A 20,543-nucleotide genomic window follows, 5' to 3' on the forward strand; every position below is an offset into this window, starting at 1 on the left:
GAGTGACCCCCAGGACACCCATGGCTAGGGGAGGCCAATTCTGCCCACTCCCCGCCCAGGGGACACCCTGCCATCTGTGTCAAGAGCCTGCCCCCCTTTGTCCTGGACTGTGGCACCAGCGTCCCCACTGGCCCGAGGCCTAGGTCTTGCCCTGGGGCCCACTCTCCAACCCCCTGCCCCTGCCTCAGGCCTCTTTGGGGTCTGCAGAACAAATCCCAGGCCCCTGGGGGGACTTCAAGGCTCCCCGGGGTGTCTCTCAGGTCTGAGCTGCCTGACCCTCCTTACCCCTCTTGCTGCCGAGAAGCCTCTGCAAACCCCCACCTTTCCCCAGCTCCTCCCTTCTGGGACGTCCTCTCCAAGGCCCAGTTCAGGCTACCTCTTAGGAAGGAAGTCTCCGCAGAGGCCTCCCTGCACAACCAAGGGCCTGGGGTCTAAAGTGTCCTCATGGCTGGTCCATCTAGAGGCCAGGAGCATACGGTCCCGGGGAGCTGGGCCTTCTAACAGAGAGCCTGGCCTCCCCGGCTCCAAGGTGTCCAGTCCGGGCCCAGCTGGTAAGAATTCAACTGGGGCCAGGCGCTGGCACCACGCCGCCTGGGGACCCCAGGGAGAGCTGGGGTCTCTGCTCAGGCGTGTGCTTGCCTGGTCCTGCCCACCCCAGAGGGGCACACGTGGCCGGAGGGGCGGGAAGAGGTCGGCGGGGTGGCGCAGCCTGGCCCTCGCTCCTCTTTCTTCCCCCTCCTCCCCTCCCCTTCCCTCCCGCGGCCGGGGCGGCGGCGCAGGAGTTAACGGAGGGGGTGGGGCGGGGCGAGGCGGCGGGCGGAGCCGGCGCGGCCGCGGGCCAGGCGCCCAGGCGCGCGCGGAGCGAGGGCGCCGCAGCGTCCCCGCGCGCGGCCCGGGCCGGGAGGAGCGCGGAGCCGCCGCCGCCGCCGCCGCCGCCGCCGCTGCCGCCTCGGCCATGCGGCTCCCGGGCCGGGGAACTGGGCTCGGCCCCGCGCCGCCCCCCGCGCGCCGCCCCCGCTGAGCCCGCGCCCGCCCGGGCGCCGCCCGGCACCATGGTGCAGAAGTCTCGCAACGGCGGCGTGTACCCTGGCCCGAGCGGGGAGAAGAAGCTCAAGGTGGGCTTCGTGGGCCTGGACCCCGGCGCGCCCGACTCCACCCGAGACGGCGCGCTGCTGATCGCCGGCTCCGAGGCCCCCAAGCGCGGCAGCATCCTGAGTAAGCCGCGCGCGGGCGGCGCGGGAGCCGGGAAGCCCCCCAAGCGCAACGCCTTCTACCGCAAGCTGCAGAATTTCCTCTACAACGTGTTGGAGCGGCCGCGCGGCTGGGCTTTCATCTACCACGCCTACGTGTGAGTGCCCACCCGGGCGGCGGGCGCGGGGCGCGGGGCACCCGGGCGACCGGCCGCTGGCGGCCCGTGGGCGCGCAGCTGCGGGCGACGAGGGCCTCCGTGTGTGTCCGAGCGCCCGCGTCGGTCACACCGTGTGCCTGGGGTCCCTTGGTTCAGGCGATGGGCAGAGGTTGGAGAGCGATTTTGGAGACATCTGGTCGGAAGGAGTTCTGAGGTCGGGGTGGGGGCGCCTGTCCCCCTCCCGCGCCCGCCAGCGGCCTGGTTGGGTTGCATCAGTCCCTCCCCCGCAGGATGGGGAGATGTGCAGCGCCCCAGCCTCCCCTCCTCAGCCCTGAGAGGCCCCTCCCCACGGCCACTGCACCGAACAAAGGGCCGACCAGGGAGGGAGGGCGGCGCTGCCTGTCCTGTCACTGGATCTGGACTCCTAGAGGGCCCCCTCTAGATGGGTTCCCTCAAAGAAGGGGAAATGGGGGGAGGGGCTGGCCAACCCTTCCGCATCCCCCCAAGCCTCTCACTGTCCTTCTGGGGTGCTGAAATGGCGGAGGGGTCCCATCATTACTCTCCTCCCCCAGCTGAGGTCTGAGGGCAGTTAGTTGGCTGTCCTGCCCCGTGGTGCCTGCACCCACCCCTGGCCTGGCCTGCGTCGCCCCACCCTCCCCTCCACCCGGCACAGCCCTGAGCCCCTCTGCAGCTGCTAGCTGGAGGAGCAGGTGCATGCCCGATGCCCTGTGCGCCTTCTGGGCTCCAGACCCCCTTTAGTGCAGAGTGGATCCCCAGGAAGAGGGGTGCCACCGTCCTGGGGCCACCAGCCCCGGCCCTGGGAGGGCTGTCGGTGTCCCTGGGCCCGATGTTCAGGGAACTCCTGGCTCCTGAGGCAGGGCTGGTGGCCACAGGCCGGCATTGTGTGCACACGGGTGTTCGAGCGTGTGGCGTGTGTGTGTGTGTGCGCGCGCGCGCGCGCCCGTGCTGGTGGCGAGCACGGCCTCTGAGCCTACAGGCGCTCTCTCCCATCCCAGCTAGACTGGGCCCGGGACTCGGCCATTTTGTGAGAAAGAGGCATTTGGGGATGGGAGTGAGGGGTGGATTCTGGGAAACCATCTCCGACCAAGTGCCCACCTGGGATGAGGGGGTGTGTGCCCGTGAGTGTGCCTATGACCTGTGAGTGTGTGCTCTGGACGGACCCTCTGTGGGTGGGGGAGAAGACCCTGGGAGGAAACGCCAAGCCGCTGGAGGGGTAGGTGTCCTGGGGGTCACCACAGCCCTGGAGGCCTCCTGGCCGCTGTCCCCAGCCCCAGCGCTGAGCCACCCCGCGAGTCCCAAGAGGCAGAGGCTCCCCTGGCACCGTGTCAGCCCCCGCCTGCCCCAGGGAGGTGACCTGGCTCTTCCCAGGGCGGACATGCCCAGGTGCGCTCTTCCTCCTTGGAAGAGCCCCGTGTCTCCTCTCCCTGCCGGGCGGGGGCCGGCTCTGCTCAGCCAGGTCCTGGCCCGAGGTGACCTCTGGTGTGTGGGCACAGCCCAGCGATGCCCCCACTCCTGTCTGACCCGTGGTGCGGCTGCTGGAGGGTTTGCTGTGCTTTGGGCACGAAGGTCCCCACCGGCAGCACTTCCCGGGGTCCCCTCTGTGTGGCCTCTCCCTGCCCAGGCCTGAAGTGGCCGGCCCTCTGTGCGCCCTGCGTCCTGCGTCCTGGAAGCTGCGGCCTCCAGAACTGGGAGCAGAGTGTGGGGCCGGGGGGCCGGGCAGCTGCTCTTGGGTGTGGGTCTGCGTTGCCCCCCCTCGCAAGTGCCCGAGTCGGAACAGGTGGGCCTGCGGTGTGTGAGGGTCCAGGGGCAGTGAACGGGGCACAGCTGCCCCTGCCCCCAAGGCACTGTGGAGGCTACCGCGTGGGGTCCCCACTCCCCCGGCGTGGCCCGGGGGGGCTCCTGAACGGCCACACCTCTGTCCCACCGCTGCTGCTCGGTGGTCTCCCCCCGGGTCCGCGGGCCTGGAATTCACTAGCTGTCCCCAGGCCCAGCCCATCCTTGGGGCCCAGCCCCCTGGACTCAGGAGGCCTTCGCTGCCCCCATGCTGGTCCCCAATGGTGCCGCCGCCCCTGTGCACCCCTCGCCCCCAGCAGGGACCGGCCCTCGTCTGTTTGGTTTGTTGATTAAACCAGTTCAAGCCCCTCCTGAGCTGGGCCTGGGGGGGGGGCGTGGGGGCGGGGAGTAGTCCCAGGGCCGGGGCAGTGCTGCCCTCCGGGACCGCCTTCCTCTGCCTTTTGCCGCCAAAGCCTGGCTTCCGGAAGGCAGAGGTGTGCCGAGCCCTCTGGCTGTCAGGGGTGGGGAGGGAGGTGGCCGCCCTCTGGCCCCCGGGCCTGCCGGGCATCAGGCCGGGTGCCCCCCGCCCTTTGCGGGAGGGGCTGTCTCCGTGGACGTGTCTCTGGGCCTGGAGCCATCGCCTCACTGCTTCCGCCGGTGAGCGGCTCCAGAAGCACTTCTGGGGGCGGAGGCTTCCCTGAGTCAGGAGGGATCCCCGACCGGGCCAAGGGGAGCCCGCCCGGGCCACCCCTCCCAGCCGGTTGGACAGGCTCCCGCCCCGCATGACTCCTCGCCCGGATCTGGCTGGGATTCTGGGCGCGCAGGCTGGTGTCGTCCGCGGGGAGTGGGGGCTCGTGGGGGGGGGGAAGAGGTGCATCTCAGCTCCTGATTGCCTGCCCTCCACAGCCCCAGGCAGGTCTCGGGGCTCCGAGGGCGTGTGCACCCCTAGAGCAGGGTGTCTTTCCGTGAGAGGATTTTCCAGCTGCGGCCTGGAGTTTTCATGAGTTTCTCCGGGGGGGGGGGTGTGTGAGCCACAGAAAAGGCCCCAAAGCACTTCGGGGATGCGTGTCTGGGCCAGTGGGGCCCCAGGGGCTACTCACCTGCTTCAGGCCAGCCCTTGGGGCTCCTTTGAGAGCCTGGCTTGGGCGCGCTGCCCCCTCCCCTCTCGGGTGGGAGTGGCGGCTGCTCCATCAGGGTGTGGGTGGGGGTGGCGTCTCCCCGGGGCTTGACCGCAGGCGTTTCTCACTCTGCGGCCCCGTTTTCACTGGTGAGGAAACTGAGGCTGAGAGGGTCGAGCTCCTGAGCTGCCCCACGCACGCCGGACAGAAGGGGTCTCTGCCCAGTGATGGGAGCCTGGGGTGCAGGTCGCTTGACTTTTCCAACACCCAAAATCCACTTGGAGTCGCCACGTGAGACTGTGTTTGAAATCGGCGGGATGGGAAATGCCGGGGACTGCAGGGCAGGGACTGGGCCCTGGAGGCCGGGGCTCGCCTGAGCAGCTCACTCGTCGGCTGCCTTCTCTCGGGCTGGTCCAGCGCGCCCCCCCCCCCCGCCCTCGGATGGCGTCCATGTGGGTCCCGGGGGGCCTCCGACATTTCGGGGCCGGTGGCTGGGGGCAGCGGGGTGGGGGCCTGGGGCCTCAGGGCCCTGCTGCAGTCCCCTGCGTGGCCGCGGATGACCCAAGTGGGGTTCCACACTGGGTCACGGGCGGGCCGCCCGCTGCCCCCTCTCACCTGTCCGCCCTCGGGTGGGCAAGCGTGGGCCCACGTGCTGGCCACTCTTCTCCTCGGTGTGACTGCACTTGGGGGGCGTGGGGGGGCCCAGGGCAAGTGGCCAGGGTGTCTGCTTCCGAGAGGAGGCTGGGGTCTGAATGGCTGTATTCTCAGCTTCTTTCAGCTCCCAGACCTCGCTGCAGGCCTGGGGAGGAAATGTCTGTTGATTGAAGCGTTGGAGAATCTTATGGAAATTTCCCCAAAGGTAGGAGGGTTGTGGTTTCCAGGGAGACCAGGGCCCCCTGTCCCCACCTCAGGCCTCCTTGTAGGATTTCTCACCCACAATAAGAACAATGAAATGTTTCTTAATCACGGTGTCTAATTACACTGTCGTGGATTCCTCAAGGTAATGGGGTCCTAGGAAGGTCCGGTCTTGACAGTTTCACAGGTCAGAACAAAGAAAAATCTCTGTTTTGTTAGAAACCAGTACAAGTCAAACATTGAAACTAGTCTCTACGGAGACTGGGCGGGGGCTTCGTCGTGGGTACCACCTCTGAAAACACCTAAACCCGGAATGATTGTGAAGAGCCTGGAGTGTCTCCAAGAGCGCAGCCCAGAGTCTGGTGGCGGATGGAGTGTCTGGGGGGTGTTCCTCCCGGTTCGTCTCCGTCGGTAAATGAATCCGAGGCTGTGTTAGTCCCTGCGCCCCTGCTGTCCACGATGAGCCCCGCGGTGTGCCCCTGGCCATCGCTCACAAGGCGTCCTGAGTCCGTCCTGGTGAGCCCGCCAGGCCGCCCCCACCCCCGGGAGCTGCGTTCTGCACGCCCCGGACAGGGAACAGGCTCCAGAGGACCAGGCAGAGGGGGCTTGGCGTGTCCGGACAGCACCCTGGGCCGTCCGCCCTCAGCGCGGCCCAGGTACGTTCTCGGGCCCATCAGCCAGTGGCTGGGCCTGGATGGAGGGGTTTGGCGCCACTGAACGTGGCCGCGTGATTAGACCCGGGGCCCCCGTCTGAAGCTGCGTTGGTCCAGGAGGGCTGGCCGTTGTCCTAAAGGACCTCACTGTTCTACAGCTGCCCGGGTGTTGGGAGAGGCCTTCCTTCCACGGCCGAATGCCCCCAGCACCCTGGACCTCCAAGCATGGAGGCCGGAGCGGTTTTGGCTTGAAAAGGACCTCTGTGAGCGGGTTGTACCAACGGATCCCCAGACCGTAAAGGGGACCTCAGGTTTCCGCATGGGCTGCGTCCTGATGAGCTGCACCCCCTCCTAAGCTGTCGTGTGGTGACTTAGCGTCACGTGGGCCGCCAGCCTGAGCCCACCTCCAGACGGCACTGCCCCGGAGCATGGGAGACTCCTTCTAGAACAACCACTCCCTTCTGAAGGCCGGTGCCCGGCTGCGCTTTCCAACGGCGGTTTGCCGACAGCTCTGCGGCGTCGGGAACGGGCCTCATCTGTGCCGTGCAGTTCCCTCCCAGCGGCGGGGCACCCGGCCAGCAAGCCCGGGCCAGCTTGGTGAGACCCGAGGTAGAAAGAAGAGGCGCGTGCAGCCCCGAGGTTGTGCCCCAGGGACTCTGCCTTCCATGCTGTGGAGAGGGCTTGACGAAGCTGCCCCCCGCCCCCTAGGCCCTCTTTCCACTTTTCTGCAGGCGGCCGTGGCCCGATGACTGCTCTCAGCTTGCTCGCCTGGCAGCTGGTGGGGCGGCAGTGAACCCCCAAAACCCCTCTTGGTGAGGTGGGTGCGTGCAGGAGGGGCCAGGACAGAGAGATGACTATTTCTAAAGCCTGTCTGTTCCTCGTGTGAATCAAGACAGCCATGGCCGGAGTTGGAGGGAGGTGGTGCAGGTGCTGTTTTGCAAACGGTCTGGAGATAGGGAGAGGGCTGGTCTTTGTTCTTTGAAGCTGGGCTGCACCAAGCTTTTAATTCATCCAGGAGGAAGCAGGGCTGGGGATACCTGGGTCTTGGAGCCCCTGGGTGGGCGGTTCTGGGGCCTGCATGCTTCCCAATGGGGGCTGCAGGGCCCACATTCCTTAGTTTGCCCTAGTGCGTTTGGGTGGCTTCACCCACAGCCCAGCCAGAGCCCCGGGGGATGCAGGCCCCAGAGTTCCCTACGGTGAAGGCCTGGGTGTGGCAAGCGAGGGTTCCGTCATGCCAAGGGGCTTCCCCGGGGAACGGGCAGGATGGTGCCTGCCGAAGGGATAACGGGGACGGCGGCAGCACTTCTACCAGGTGTCATGACGCTGCGGGGCGGGGCGCAGGTGAGCCGGGCTGAGTAACGGACCCAGGCGTGCGCTGGCGAGCGGGCCAGCAGCGCTCGAGCCCGGCAGAGGCTGGGTGAGGGCTGTGCCTTCTCCAGCAGCCCCAAGGACAGTGGGGAGACCCCTGGTCTGGGACGGGTGCCCGCCCACGAGGGGTCTCTCGCTTCTTCTCGGCCACCAGCTGCCCAGAAGCTGGGATCGGCCAAAGGGAGGGCACGCTGCAGCGGGCAGGCCTTTCCCCGCAGCTCCTCGCAGAGGCCGTGTTGCCTCCACTTGGTTGAGACGTGAGGGTGGGTGTGTTCCAGCCGCCAGCCCCTGAGTCTGACCTTCGTCTCCAGGATGTACTCAGAGCTGAGCGCCCTTAGGCTCTGCCAGCTTCCCGGTTCGAGTCAAATTAGGTCTTTAATTTTTTCAGATTACCTGGAATAACTTTTTTAAAAAAATTGTTTATTTATTTATTTATTTGGTTGTGCTGGGTCTTAGTCGCAGCACGTGGGCTCCTCAGTGGAGAACTCTTAGTTGCAGCGTTCATGTGGGATCTAGTTCCCTGGCCAGGGAGCGAACCCGGGCCCCCTGCACTGGGAGCGTGGCGTCCCGGCCACTGCACCACGGGGGACGTCCACTGGCGTAATTTTGTAAATGTACAGAACCGCGCTTGTTCCAGAAGGTTCTACTCGGAGTCACTGGAGACAGCGTCTCCAGAGATTCCGTAATCGTCTGTTGTGGTGACAGGTCTCAGCTCCTGGGTTGTTCCTGGCTGTGTGCTGCGTGTGCCCCCGCCCGGGCCCCTCCCTCCTCCAGGTCCTGGCTGGTCCGCCCCTTCCTTCCCTGGAGCCTCAGTCCTGACCTGACTAGAGAGCTTGGAACTTTTCAGTTTGCTTTTACATTTAGGCTTGGAAAAAAAATATTTAAACGGTTTGTCTGAGGAAAAGGCCATTTTCTCCCGGGGTTCCAGGCTTTGGGGCAGGAAGCGGGGTGTGGGGGGGGCGGGAGCGGGGTGGGGGGATGTGGAGGTGCGAGGAGCCCGGGTGAGCACCTGTTGATCCATTTCTGTTCCCGGGAGCAGGGCTCTGAGTAGGGCTGCCCGTCCTGCCGGGCCTGGCTGGGTCCACTGGCGTTTAGAAGTCTGTTCTCCCCAGAGGCCAGGCGTTGATGTGGGATGTGGTGGCAGCACCTGGACGGGCTCTGACTTTCACATGAGGCACAGGAAGTGAGAGCATTTGGAGCTCAGCCTCTGGCGAGGGTGACCCACCCGGGTGAGCCAGGCAGGACTGGCGTGCAGGGCGCTGGCCACGGTCCTGATCACGAGCCCGCGGCCGGCTCTCCAAGTGAGCTCCGTGCAGGACCGTGGAAAGTGGGGAAATTTGCCCACCGCTGGCTGGCCTGGGGAAGGGGCTCTTGGGGCAGGCGCACGGCCACCCCTCCTCTGGGCCACTTGCTTCCGCCTCCTGATTCAGCCTTTTGTGCTCACAGAGCTCTTTCCTCCTTGGTTAATGTTCTCCAAGACGGTCCTCTCTGATTTGTGTGGTTTGATTAGCTGAGAGCTGAATTAATATCGTGTGGACGGAAATCCAGTGTTTCAGGCCAGGTGGCGGGCAGACAGCGCTGCACGGTCTGAGCGAGAGGGGCTGGCGGCCTCTTAGAGAAACACTTGGTTATGGTCCATTATCTTTTCTGATTATGCAAATGAGACACGTCCACCGCAGGAAACGGAGAAGATGTGCAAAACCTGAGAAGGAGCGTTTGTCTTTCCCGATTTACCTCCGAGCATCTGTGCCTGTCTCTGCGTCTCTTAAAGGAGGTCGGGTTCAGGCTCCGCCCTCCTCCTCCGTGCTAACCGTGTGTGGTGGATATTTTCCCGTGGAATCAGACAAGTCTCTGCTGGATGAGTGTTGGGCTTTGTCTCTGTCATCAGGGCTCCTGGTGCCCCTGGGGTCGGGGGAGAATGAGGTGGCCCTGTCACCGATCCCTCGCCCCACGCCCTCGGTGGCTTACGGCTGGGCAGCAGACAGCGCTCCTGGCCTGGAGAAGGACCCCAGGCCAGCACAGGCCTGGTGGCCCCCCGGGGTCAGGAGCAGGGCTGGTCCAGGAGGGGGCTTGTTAAAACGAGGTCCTGCCCACGGCTGAGCGCTCCGTCGCTGTCGCCGGAGGTGTGCACATGGAGGCCGGCAGAACGCCAGGAGTGTTTTTAGGGGACCGCCGAGCGATGAGCCGTGGGGCACGGGGGGAGCGGGCCAGCCCGAGAGCCGCTTGGAGGCTGTTCAGCAGGAAGCGTCCGGGGAGCAGGCCTGGCCGTGCTGTCGACCTGGGGAGGCCGGTCTGTGAGGGGCCCTGGTGTGGGGGTACGCTGAGTGCCCGCACGCGGCCCTGTGCTCACGAAAGGGACGTCAGGTGCCGGGGGGTAGTCCAGACTGACGCCTCGTGGGGGGAGGAGCACCCCTCCCCCGAAAGATGGTATTTGCCCCGGGTCCTGACCTCAGAGGCCTGACCACGGCAGTGCCCTCCCTCGGGGGGCCCCTCCCCTCCTCAGCCCGCTCCTGCGCAGGCTTCCGTGTGGCGGGGCTATGGGACCCGCAGGGCCAGAGCCAGCCGCGCTGACGGTTTTGTCAGGCCGGCCCCCCGGACAGAGCCCGGCACTCAAGGGACCCCGAAGGTGGCTGTGCTGGGGGTGTGTGTGGCAGGCCTGGGGGACGCACCCCAGGACGGGGACCCCCGGAGTGAGCCGGGGCCTGGGGAGACCAGGACTTACAAGGCCAGAGCTCAGTGTGGACCATGGAAGAAAACACACCTGGAGGGGGACCCCCGGCCCCCAGCTCAGGAAATCACCCAGCCAGTGGTTGCCGGCTCCCCACGTGTGGATGCGGAGGCGTCCCAAGGGGAGGCTGGGGCCCTCCTTGCCCCCCAAGAGGCCTCAGGGCAGTGTCCTGCCTTGAAGGATGGGCTCGGGCCCCCTGCCGGCAGGGGGTGTGCTCTCCCACCGGAGTCTGTGCTGACGCAGAGGGGAGCTGAGGCGCGGGTGCGGGGGGCTTGCGCCTCTGCTTCCGTCCCTGACAACCTGGCCTGCTTCTCTTTTTTTCTTTAATTGAGGTGAAATGCACAGAACGTGCAATTACTCAATTTAATTTAATTCAAGGGAGGCCTCAAATGCCAAGGCCGGAGCCGGACCTTCCCAGGGTCTGGGGCTTCCTGGGTTGGGGCCTGTCAGGTCTGAGGCGTTCACTGAGCACTTACTTGCCGCGTACGGGGGTCCTGAGAGCCCGCCTGCTTCACCCCCCGCGGCCCAGGCTCAGGTGGGTGCTTCCGAGAACCTTCCATTCTCCCGTCAGCAGGCGCAGACAGGGCCCGCGTGGGCTGCCCCGTGGGCGGGCCTCGTTTCCAGGGTGGGGTCCGCACACGGCCTCCCGCTCCCCGCGGCCGCGGCGGGATCTCAGAGCGATTCCTCGCGTCTGCTTCGCGCCCGGAGCAGCCGTCAGGAGTCCAGGCTTCCTGCCGCCCAGAGATCTGGCAGTGGCACCAGGTACTGGAGGCAGAGCAGTTCATTAAGGGTGAAATTAGATTCCGGGCCGCAGTGCCGACTGCAGTCCTGAGGACGAGGCAGCGGGAGGTTCCCCGGGGACCCGGTGCGGGAGCTTGGGCCTCACGCTGGCCGCTCCTCCCCCGTCCTTTCCTGGCCTCCCGGGCCACCCGGCCTGATCGGGGTGGACGTTACTCTGGGGAGACCCCGCCAGCGGAAGGGGCGCTCAGGCTCGGCCCCGCGCGGCCGCGGCGAGCTGCACCACGGCCTCCGTTTTCTCATCTGTAAAGTGGATGGGCGTCTGCTTCCAGGCTGTGGGGTTGTCGCCCGCCCGGTGCACAGCTGCATCGTAGCCTGCGGGGTAGTGCGTGGTGTCGGGGACCCCTCCCCATCCTCCTCTCCCAGCTCCGCCAGCCAGGGGCTGGGGGTGAGCAAGTGGGCTGCTGATGACACGCCTTCCCTTCCTCCCAGCGCTGCCATTGGCTTATAACAGGTGTGTTTCACCGAATATGTAACATGAGATGAATAAGCCCAGTCATCTCCCAGCTCAGGTCTTTGAAGGGAGCGAGGGCGTCTGGGCTGTGGGCCAGCGGATAGGGCACCCACCCTGCTGCCCTCCCAACAGTGGGAACCAGACGTGGGAACGAGGTGGCAGAGGCTTTGTCACGTTTTCCGGAAAAGAAATATTCCGTGCAGTCAGATGGGGGGGAGGGGGGAGGGGAGAGCCGAAAGCAGGGGGGTCTCCCTCTGGAGGTGGCGGCTGCCCCCTCCCGAGAGTGCAGGGCAGGCGGAACGCACGCGTGTGCACCCAGGACCTGCGGCACGGCTGTGGGTGGGCTGACCGCCTCGAGGGGTGCTGTCAGGCCTTGACTGGGGGGCTCCCCTGGCCACTGCCCAAGCCTCCACCACCCTCAGGCCCTCCCGTCACCTCCCGCCTGCCCTGTCTCTCCGTGCATCAGAAGCCCTACACGGAGGACCCTGCCGTGCCTCCACCTGTTTCAAAAGAGGGGTCCATCTCTGCCCAGAGCTCAGGCTGTGGAAGTCCTTCCTGATGTCTGGCTGAGGTCTCTCCTGCTGCTGTGGGTCCTGCAGTGCTGGGGTCAACCCCAGCTCGTGGCCACTCGTGAACTGGGTGGCGCGGGCCTGGGTGAGCATCTGGGGTGTGGTGGTTCCGACGCTCACTCTCCAGGTGGCCTCCCTCCCGCCTGCCCTGGTGAGCAAGGTCTGAGGTCCCTGGCTGCCCTGCCCCTCCGCCTGACCCCCATCACAGCCCCTGCAATCTGGGGCTGGGGACCAGCTGCTTGAGCTTCTCGTCTCCTTGGCAACCGCTGCCAGGGAAGCATCCTGACGTTGAATTAATTATCATAATTAGCCACCTTGTTCTTCTGCCTTTGCAGCCACCTCCTGCCTCCCCTCCTTTCTTTTCCTGCAGCCTGGACAGTTCCCAGCCGGAGGGCGTGAGAACTCCCCTCCCCCAGGGCCCTGGGTCCGGTGTTGGGGAGATGTACAGGATGGTGCCGGCCCTTGAGCTGAACCTTGCAGCAGGAGGACGGGTCTCCCAGCCTGTGGGCGGGTAGAACTGCTCACCGGTCCCATCTGGGGAGGAAGCGGACCCAGCTACTAGCCACCACGTCCTCTGGGGCCTGGGGGGTCAGTGCTCAGCACACAGGTTGCCTCCCGGGACCTCCCAGTGGCGCCGGCGGCGTCCACCCTGCACCTCCCCAATGCCTCTCCGCAGGAGGAGAGGCGACGAGGGGGGTCCCTTTGATCCACATCCGCCAGCTCCCATGAGCCTGCCAGGAGCCAGAACCCAGGTCACCGAGGCAAGAGGGGTCTTTGGGAAGGAAGGCCCCTGCCTGGCTCAGGTTCCCCGGGGTCTCCAGGATGCTCCGGTGCCCAGGGCCCCAGCATAACTGCAGCGGGAGACCCCGCGATGGGCCTCAGGGCTGGGGGTGATTCCCTGCGTCGTCCTGCGGGAGGGCTGGGCCCCAGGGAAGTGTCCCCGGTAATGGAGGATGGCGTGCCTGGGACCACGAGGCCGGAGGCGGAGCCCCGTCCAGCCTCACGGGACGGGCTTGGGCTTCGGGGCTCTCCGGGCCCAGGACGCGGCTGTGTGCTGGGCAGGGGTGGTCGTGGGTCGCAGGGTTACCCCTGGACGGGCGGGGGCCTGGAAGTGAGCGCCGCTGCCCCGTCGTGGCTGCCTGTGAGTGGCCGAGGGGTGGGGCATCACTGCTCTTTGGACTTGCCCCTCCCTTGATCTGCGGGGGCCCTGCCTGCACCTGGAGGCATGGCTGGGGTGCCCGCTGCCCGTGGGAGTCTGCTGCCCGCCTCTCCTTCCTCCTTGTCGTGTGGGTGTGCTGGCCTCTTTCTGGAGTGTCCCTCCTGCTGCATCCCCTGCACACCCCAGGCGGTGCCATCTGTGGCCATCTGTCCCAAAGCATCAAAAGCAAACCTTGGAATGTCGCTGGCACTTCCTGGGCCGGGGCCGCGGGCGAGCTTCCCAGCTTGGTCCGCAAGTTTGCCTCCGGAACCGCTGGTGGGGCTCCCGACGGCCCGGCCGCTGCCCGCTGGGCAGGGCTGCGCTTCGTGCAGCGTGCCCTGGCCATTCTGGAAGGTTCCGAGATGCTGGTCAGAGCGCCCCGGGGAGGTGGGGCTGAGAGGGCCTGGTCACCTTGGGACCTGGGTCTTTCCTGCTTTTCTTTAGAGGAATGTTTTTATACAGCACGAGGAGCTGGCCTTCGTGGGCGCAGCCCTGGACCCAGTCTCCCTGACAGGTGACGATGGCGTCAGGCATCCCGGGGCCCCGATCTCCAGTCTGCTCAGACTTGCCCGCTGCCGGGTCCTGGACACACTGTCTCCCCCTCCCCCCCCCCCCGCCTGGCGCCACCCCACTTGCCCTCCCCTCTGCCAGGAACACTTTCCCTTCTCTGTTGGCCCCACCAGCTCTTCATCCTGCAGTGCTGTGGACACCTCCACAGGGAAGCCCACCATGTTATGCGTCCCCGGGGCTCCCGCGTCCCGTGCTGAGCTGAGCCGGGTCCAGGTGCCCCTTCTGAGATGGGGGTCCTGCCAGTCTCTCCCACCGCCCAGGCCCCGGGGTCCTGACTCACCACCCTGGGATCTCCTCTGACCCTGGCAGATCCTCTCTGGGCACGTGGGCTCCTTCCCACTGCAGGCAGAGAATTACGAGTATAAGGCACACGAGACATCTGGACATTTTTTCCCCCAGGGCTCAGCTAATTGAATAAATTGGCTAATGAGCAAAGGAAATTAATTGAGGTTTTGAAACGTGACCGTTTCCCCGGGTGCGTTTCGTCGGCGCCAGCGGCCTCCGTTATCCGCCCGATAGCGCCTCTGCCCTGGAGCTGGGGCGCGTCTGGAGACATCCTCGGGGCACGCTCTGGGGAGGGGCCGCGTGTGGAGGCGGGTCTGCGCCTCTCTGGGCCCCGTTGTCAGGCCTCTGGGGCACATGGGTGGGGCCCGAGTCACTGTCGCCATGGCCCGGCCGAGGTTGGACCCCCACGGCTTCGGCTCTCAAGGGTCTCATCTCCCCTCCTCCACCACTACCACGGAGGATGGTGGTCTCGACTCCCTGGGGTGATGGGGGTGTCCCAGTGGTGAGGAAGTAGGAGGGGCGTGGTGTGCGGTCCCCGCCCAGCTTCCCAAACCAGGTGCTCTGTGCCTCAGGAGGCCTGGACCCTGTCCTCAGCCCTCAGGGGCTCTGCTCCCTGGGGCCCCAGCCCCACCCTGTCCGCTCTGGCTGGACACCTGCTGCCCGTCGGCTCCCGGCTCTGTTAGCGGCCCCGCCAGCACCGCCGGCGGACACAGGTCCGGCGGCCGAGGGCGCCAGGACGGTGTGTGTGAGGCCGGTGTGAACCGGCAGACAGGAAGTGTGTACCTCGGGGCCTGGCGAGGAGACACTTGTGGATGAGGAGAGGGGTGACCGCGTGCGGGGTGCCCCGCGTGGGCACGCGCTGTGCGCGTCACTCGTTTCATGTTCGCCCGGTGGCCCCGAGGGCAGTGCCCCCGTCTGTGCTCCCGCTGAGAGGGGCGTGGGCGGGGGCGGTGGGGGGAGCACGGCGGGCATCCTGGAGAGCAGCTGGGCCCGTCATCGCCGTGGAGCCCTGGGCGCCCGGCCTGGCTGACCGCCCTCCGCTCCGGCCCCCAGGTTCCTGCTGGTCTTCTCCTGCCTCGTGCTGTCTGTGTTCTCCACCATCAAGGAGTACGAGAAGAGCTCGGAGGGCGCGCTCTACATCCTGGTGGGTACCGTGGGTCGGCGCAGACGGGCCTGATGGCGGCGGAACCCGTGGGCGGCAGCCTGTCCCCGGTCCCGATGGTCTGATCTCCCAGACGCCCACCGGCAGGGACCCCCGTCCTCCTGGCACCCCTGGCCCCTGCTCTTCCTGGTAGCCCTCGGGTTCCTCCCAGCCTCCCCTCCTGACGTGGGTGATGCTGCCGCAAACTCAGCCCCCACCTGCCCCTCCCCCGGACACCCCCGGCACCCTGTTACCCTCCAGCCTGGGCGGGCCCCTCCGCCTCAGAGTGTGGGGTGTTCCCTGGCAGATGTGGGCGTGGGCTGGGGGTTGTGAGGCCCACAGCAACCCCGTGATAGGTCAGGGCAGGCGCCACGGCAACCACAGGTAATTTCTGGGTTGCTGTTGGTGGTGGAGGTACGGGGTCACGGGGAAGCTGATGCCGCCTCCGGACGCACCTCTGGGGAGCCCTCCGCCCCTGCGCGCCCTGCGCCGTGTCCCGGGGCTGCCCCGGGCACGGGAGCCCCGCCCGCTCGGCAGTTACCCGAGACCCTCCGTCGGCTCTGCCCTCTGCGTCCCCGCTCGCACGCCAGCCACACAGGACGGGGTCCGCACTCGCACGCCGGCTGAGCCGGCAGTGGCTCAGCTGCGGCTTCCCCTGCAGGAAATCGTGACCATCGTGGTGTTCGGCGTGGAGTACTTCGTGCGGATCTGGGCTGCGGGCTGCTGCTGCCGGTACCGCGGCTGGAGGGGGCGGCTCAAGTTTGCGCGGAAGCCCTTCTGTGTGATCGGTGAGGCCCGGCGCGGGTGGGGGCAGGCAGGACTGCAGGATCGGCTCCTTCTGGAAGTTTCTCGTCACCTGCCCTCTCGGCATCGGAGCCCGTGGTTCCTGTGGCCCGAGGGCAGGGCGACGAGGCGTCGGGCGGCCGTGCCCGGGGCGGGGCTGGGCCGGGCGGACAGTGGGGCCAGGCCCGCGCCGGCACTTTGGGTGCGTCCGTCTGTCCGTCCTCCCGGGGCCCCGGTGGGGGGCCGCCCTCCCGCGGCAGGGGGGCCGCCCCGAGCGCCTCCGCCGTCTCCCGCAGACATCATGGTGCTCATCGCATCCATCGCCGTGCTGGCCGCCGGCTCCCAGGGCAACGTCTTCGCCACGTCGGCGCTGCGGAGCCTGCGCTTCCTGCAGATCCTGCGCATGATCCGTATGGACCGGCGGGGCGGCACCTGGAAGCTGCTGGGCTCCGTGGTCTACGCGCACAGCAAGGTGAGCCGGCGGGACCCAGCCCCTCGTTCCTGCTGGGCGTCTTCCCGGGACTTGACCGTCTTCCTCTTCTCTCCAGCTTGTCTGCCGGGTCCGGTCCATCTGGGCCCCGGTGCCGGCTCGCTCCTTGGTTGGGTGGCTGTGCTGGATCAGTACCCACTGCCCCCCAGCACCCAGGCTCCTGCCCATTTAGGCTGAGGCTTGTGGTGGCCGCTGGCCGTGGGACCCGCGAGGTGGCTGCAGCTCCGTGTCCCGTCCAGATCCCGTCCCTGTGTTGCCAGGGGCCCTGCCCGCCCAGACCCCGCCCTGCCAGGCTCTGCCAAGAGGCTGTGCTCTTGTGGGTGGGCTTATTGGCCCAAGAGTCCCTTCCCCACTGCCCTTCCTGTCTGAGCCCGGAGGCTGGGGCTTGGCTGGCAGCACGAGAGAGGGTGGTGGTCCCCCAGGAAGGGCAGCCAGTCGGGGTGTCTCCCCCAGGCTCAGGCAAGTTGGGGTAGGGTCCCAGCAGGCCCAAGATCCTCCAGCCTGGCCGGCTGACGGCCGCCTGGGGACACTCCCTTCCCGGGTGGGTGCGGCACTGAGCCGCCCCTACCCACTGCCCTCCAGGGGTGAGGCGCATAGGTCTGGGACCACCCAGGGCTGGAGCTGGAAAACGCGCTCCCCCTCCTGCCTGCCCCGGGCTCTCGGGAGGGGTATCCACCCCAGCAAACCTCCAGGCAGGCGGGGCCTCGCGCTCCGGGGGGTGAGTCGGGCTGGACTCTGGCCCAGCGGCTGTGCTGTGCCTCTTTCAGGAGCTGGTCACTGCCTGGTACATCGGCTTCCTCTGCCTCATCCTGGCCTCGTTTCTGGTGTACTTGGCGGAGAAGGGGGAGAACGATCACTTTGATACCTACGCGGACGCACTCTGGTGGGGCCTGGTGAGTGCCCGGCTGCTGGGGCCGTGGCCCTTCACTGAGGACACGCGCACCGGCTGTGGCCTTCCTTGGGGTCTCTCCTGCGCATCGTCTGCCCTCCCCTGCTCCCCACTCCAGGATGTGCCCCGAGCCCTGGGCCTGGGCAGGAGACGCACAGCTCTGCCTGGCTGACCTGGCCAGAGACGCCTCTCTGGGGCCTCTTGCCGGCCACTACCGACTGTGATGCCACGTGGACGTGGCGGCCCGGGCGGGGCAGTGGTAGGGGAGGCGCTGGGCTGCGTGGGGCGGAGAGAGGCCTGGCCCCGGGAGCCTGTGCCGAGCCAGGGCCAGTCATGGACCTCCTTCCTCACCGACCACCCGTGTGACCTCTGTGATGGGGGGAGGGGGGTCCTGCGGTCCTGCTGATGGGCAGGAGAGTTTGAAAAAGGGGAGATGGACACCCTGGCTCTCCCAGCTCCATCTCCCAGGCCGCCCCCGCCCAGGGTGGGTCCGGAACTGGTGGATTTTCAGCCCATGCTTACGGCCACCCACCTCCTGAACCCCTCGAGGGCCCCTCTCCTGTCACCGGGTGCAAGTGGCCTCTTTTGAGAAAAGCCTTCCTGGGCCACCCTCTGAAGGGCCCCTCCTGCTCTGAGTGGCGATGCCCCTCGTTCTCGGAGCGGGCCCTCTGGAGACCAGGCTGGGCGCCGCGGGCTGAATGGACCTCGGCCTGGCTCCTCCTCCCCATTTCCGTGGACGTCCGCAGGCAGGGGGCCAGAGTGCCCTCCTTTGTGAGCTCTTCCTGGCGGTACTGGACACTCAGCCTGGGGGCACTGGGCCGGGGGTCGTGTGGAGGGTCCCGTGGGTGTGGGAGGTTAGAGTCCATTGTCTCCTGGGACCCCGGACCCAGTTCCGAAAACGAGGACCACGTGACCTCGGGCAGATGCTGCAGATCCAGTTGCTGGCGAGAGGGATGCCTGCTTTCACCTGCCCGTTAGGCCAGAGAGCAATTTACTCGTAGTTATTGTATTAATTGCCGCGAGGCCCGGAGTCCGCGTCCCTCCACCGACCACGCGGGAAGCAGGCTGATCGGGAGCCTGGCCGGGGTGGGGCCCGGCTGGAGAGGGAGTTGAGGCCCGGGCGCCGAGAGCCGCGCGTCAGCGCCCGCAGCCGCTCTGCGTCCAGCCTCTGGCCGGACAGCCCGGGCCTCGCCTCTCTCGGCCTGCCCTGCCCAGGCCCTCCGGGGGGGCCTCCCCGTTTTACGAACTGAATCAAGATCTTGAACACGCCGAATAGTGCCTGAGTGTTACAGTGAAGACGCGGGCCCTCTCCCGTCCCCCGCTTTTGGCGCCGCCCCCCAGAAGGGGGGGGAACCCTTCTGCGTGTTCCCCACTTGCACCGGGGTTTCCTCTGTGAGCTTTATCTTTATTTTAGTTTAGGCCGTGCCTCGCGGCTTTCGGGATCTTAGCCCCCCGACCAGGGATTGAACCCAGGCCCTCGGCGGTGAGAACGCCGAGTTGTAACCGCTGAACCGCCAGGGAGTTCCCTCCCCTGTGAACTTTGGACTTCAGAGGCTCACTTTGTTCAGTGATGGGGTGCGATTAGCCCCCTCCCTGTCCCTGTCATTCTTGGAAAGCGTCCTGCCCGACCCCCCTTCTGCTCTGTGGGCCTGGGGTCCTCGGAGGGACCTCGCTGGCGTCGGGGGAGTCTCCCCACTGCAGCGCGCTCAAGCCAGCCCCCCGAACGCTGCCCGTGAACGCTGACCCCTGAGGGCTGGGCCCCCCCAGTGCCGAGTCTCCCAGCACCCCCCCCGTCTGCCCTTGGCGTGGAGGTCACAGTCTTCTGAGGGAAGAAGCGTGTGAGACGTGCGTGTCTGAAGGTGCCCCAGTTCCACGCTTCTGGGCCCCTCCCTCTCTGATGCTCTTCTGGAACGTGGGCCCTGTGGAGGGTGAGGCGGGCTTCCTTCCAGGAGGCTGGTGCCCTTTGCGGCTTCGAAGTCTACAGCTTCCTCCTTCCCTTCTTCCCGGGGCTCCGAGGCCGCTGGTGAGGCCGCTGGACCGTGGAATGTGTCCTATCTAGATTCCTCATCGCTTTGCCTGCAACCTGGGAGGTGTCTGCCACCTGACTGTGTATGATTTTGGTGTCATTTTCAAGGCTCTTTTTTTTGTGGATATACTTTCTTCTTCTCTCTGTCCGGGGATAACGGAACTTTTAGGAAGTCTTTGCCCCGTTGGAGGCTGACCAGCTCTGGGGTCCCCAAGAGTAGGGCCAGGCATGGGGGGTACAGGCCCGGCTGCTGGTGGGTGGGCAGGAGGGGAAGCGTCTCCCCCCTCTCGCTGCTCCAGTGTTCGCCGGTGTTGGGGGGACATGGGTCTGCAGTCCTGGGGCGGGTGCAGGCGCCCTGGCACAGACTCGCCGTCCTGCCCTGTGCGCCCTGTGCCCACATCAGCGCCAGGTCTGGGGGCCTTTCCTTGAGCCCCGAGAGCCCTTGGGTTTCTCCCCACCTCCTGGCCCTGAGTCAGGCCCGCATCGGCCTCCGTCTTGCCCGGTTCGCTGCCCTCGCCCTCGGCTTGTGTCCTTTCACAGCCTTTTCTGTCGCACTGCAGAGTTTTGGGGGAGGAGGGGCGTGATTTAAAGTATTTTACGTCTACAATGTGTTTAGTTTCTGTTGAAGGCAGTCGAATAGAGGAGCCCAATCACCGGGGGTTTCTGGTGAGAAGCGACTCTGCCCAGCTCCCCGTTACCTGCGCCCAGCTCGCTGGCGCCTTGCCAGAACCTTCTATGCAGGCCCGCATGAATACCTTGGCTGTGATTTCACGGCTGACCGGCACAGACGTCCCTGCTGGCGAAGCCATGATTATTCAGCCCCGTTTTGCAGACTATCCTCAGACTGCACAGTGGGCTTTGGGTGGACTCTGCATGACCCCAGAGTCGGGGGGATGGATTCCCAGGGTGGACAGCGGGTGGACGGTGAGAGATGTCCATGCCTCTGGCGCGTGGGCCAGTTGACCCTGCTGTCCGAGTCCCCCGATGAGGAAGCTCTGCTCCTGTCCATCACCTGGCCAGGGCCGCCGATGCCCCCAGTCCCCCCTCCTTCTCACACCTCGGCCCCTCCCTCTGTTTGGCTAAGACCTCCCCTCTCAGGGCCCGCGTGGGCCCACCTCCCGGCCCAGCTGGCCTTGTGGTCTGTCCTGAGCCTCTGTACCTGCCTCTGTGTGTGGCCTTGGTGGTCCTGCACACCAGGCCTGAGCCTCCACTTTAGCAGGTTTTGTGGGAGCTACCTGACAGTGGCCCCCTCCATTTGGGCTGCTGGGAAGGCCCGTCCCGGCCTTCCTCCTTGCCCGCTCCCCACCGCAGGGCAATTCTAAACACCAGCCCTGCCCGCCACACCCTGGGGAGGGGCCTTTTCCTTCTGTCTCGCCCCTCCTGTTGCCTCCTCCAGCCCCACCCCCGGCCCCTCCCGCTCTCCTGGCCTCAGCTTACAGGCCACCCTCCGAAGGGCCCACACGACCCTCTCCGTGT

General features: G+C 66.5%; 1 protein-coding gene across 11 annotated transcripts in view; it reads left to right on the top strand.

Annotated features, from left to right (window-relative positions):
• Positions 1 to 1,005: 1,005 nt before the first annotated feature.
• The window catches only part of KCNQ2 (potassium voltage-gated channel subfamily Q member 2), a 51,540-nt gene continuing 32,002 nt past the window's right edge, over positions 1,006 to 20,543 (top strand). For 6 of the 11 annotated variants that reach the window (XM_067014187.1, XM_067014188.1, XM_067014190.1 and 3 more), the window contains exons 1-5: positions 1,007 to 1,348; positions 14,792 to 14,882; positions 15,541 to 15,667; positions 15,959 to 16,134; positions 16,920 to 17,045. In XM_067014187.1, coding sequence (XP_066870288.1) covers positions 1,053 to 1,348; positions 14,792 to 14,882; positions 15,541 to 15,667; positions 15,959 to 16,134; positions 16,920 to 17,045 — 816 coding nt within the window. In that variant the 5' untranslated portion in view covers positions 1,007 to 1,052. Of the gene's footprint in view, positions 1,349 to 14,791; positions 14,883 to 15,540; positions 15,668 to 15,958; positions 16,135 to 16,919; positions 17,046 to 20,543 lie in introns of all 11 variants that reach the window. The other 5 variants (XM_059036513.2, XM_059036514.2, XM_059036516.2 and 2 more) reach the window with 2 other exon arrangements.

This window comes from Kogia breviceps, chromosome 14 (genome assembly GCF_026419965.1).
Source record: "Kogia breviceps isolate mKogBre1 chromosome 14, mKogBre1 haplotype 1, whole genome shotgun sequence".
NCBI lineage: Eukaryota > Metazoa > Chordata > Mammalia > Artiodactyla > Physeteridae > Kogia > Kogia breviceps.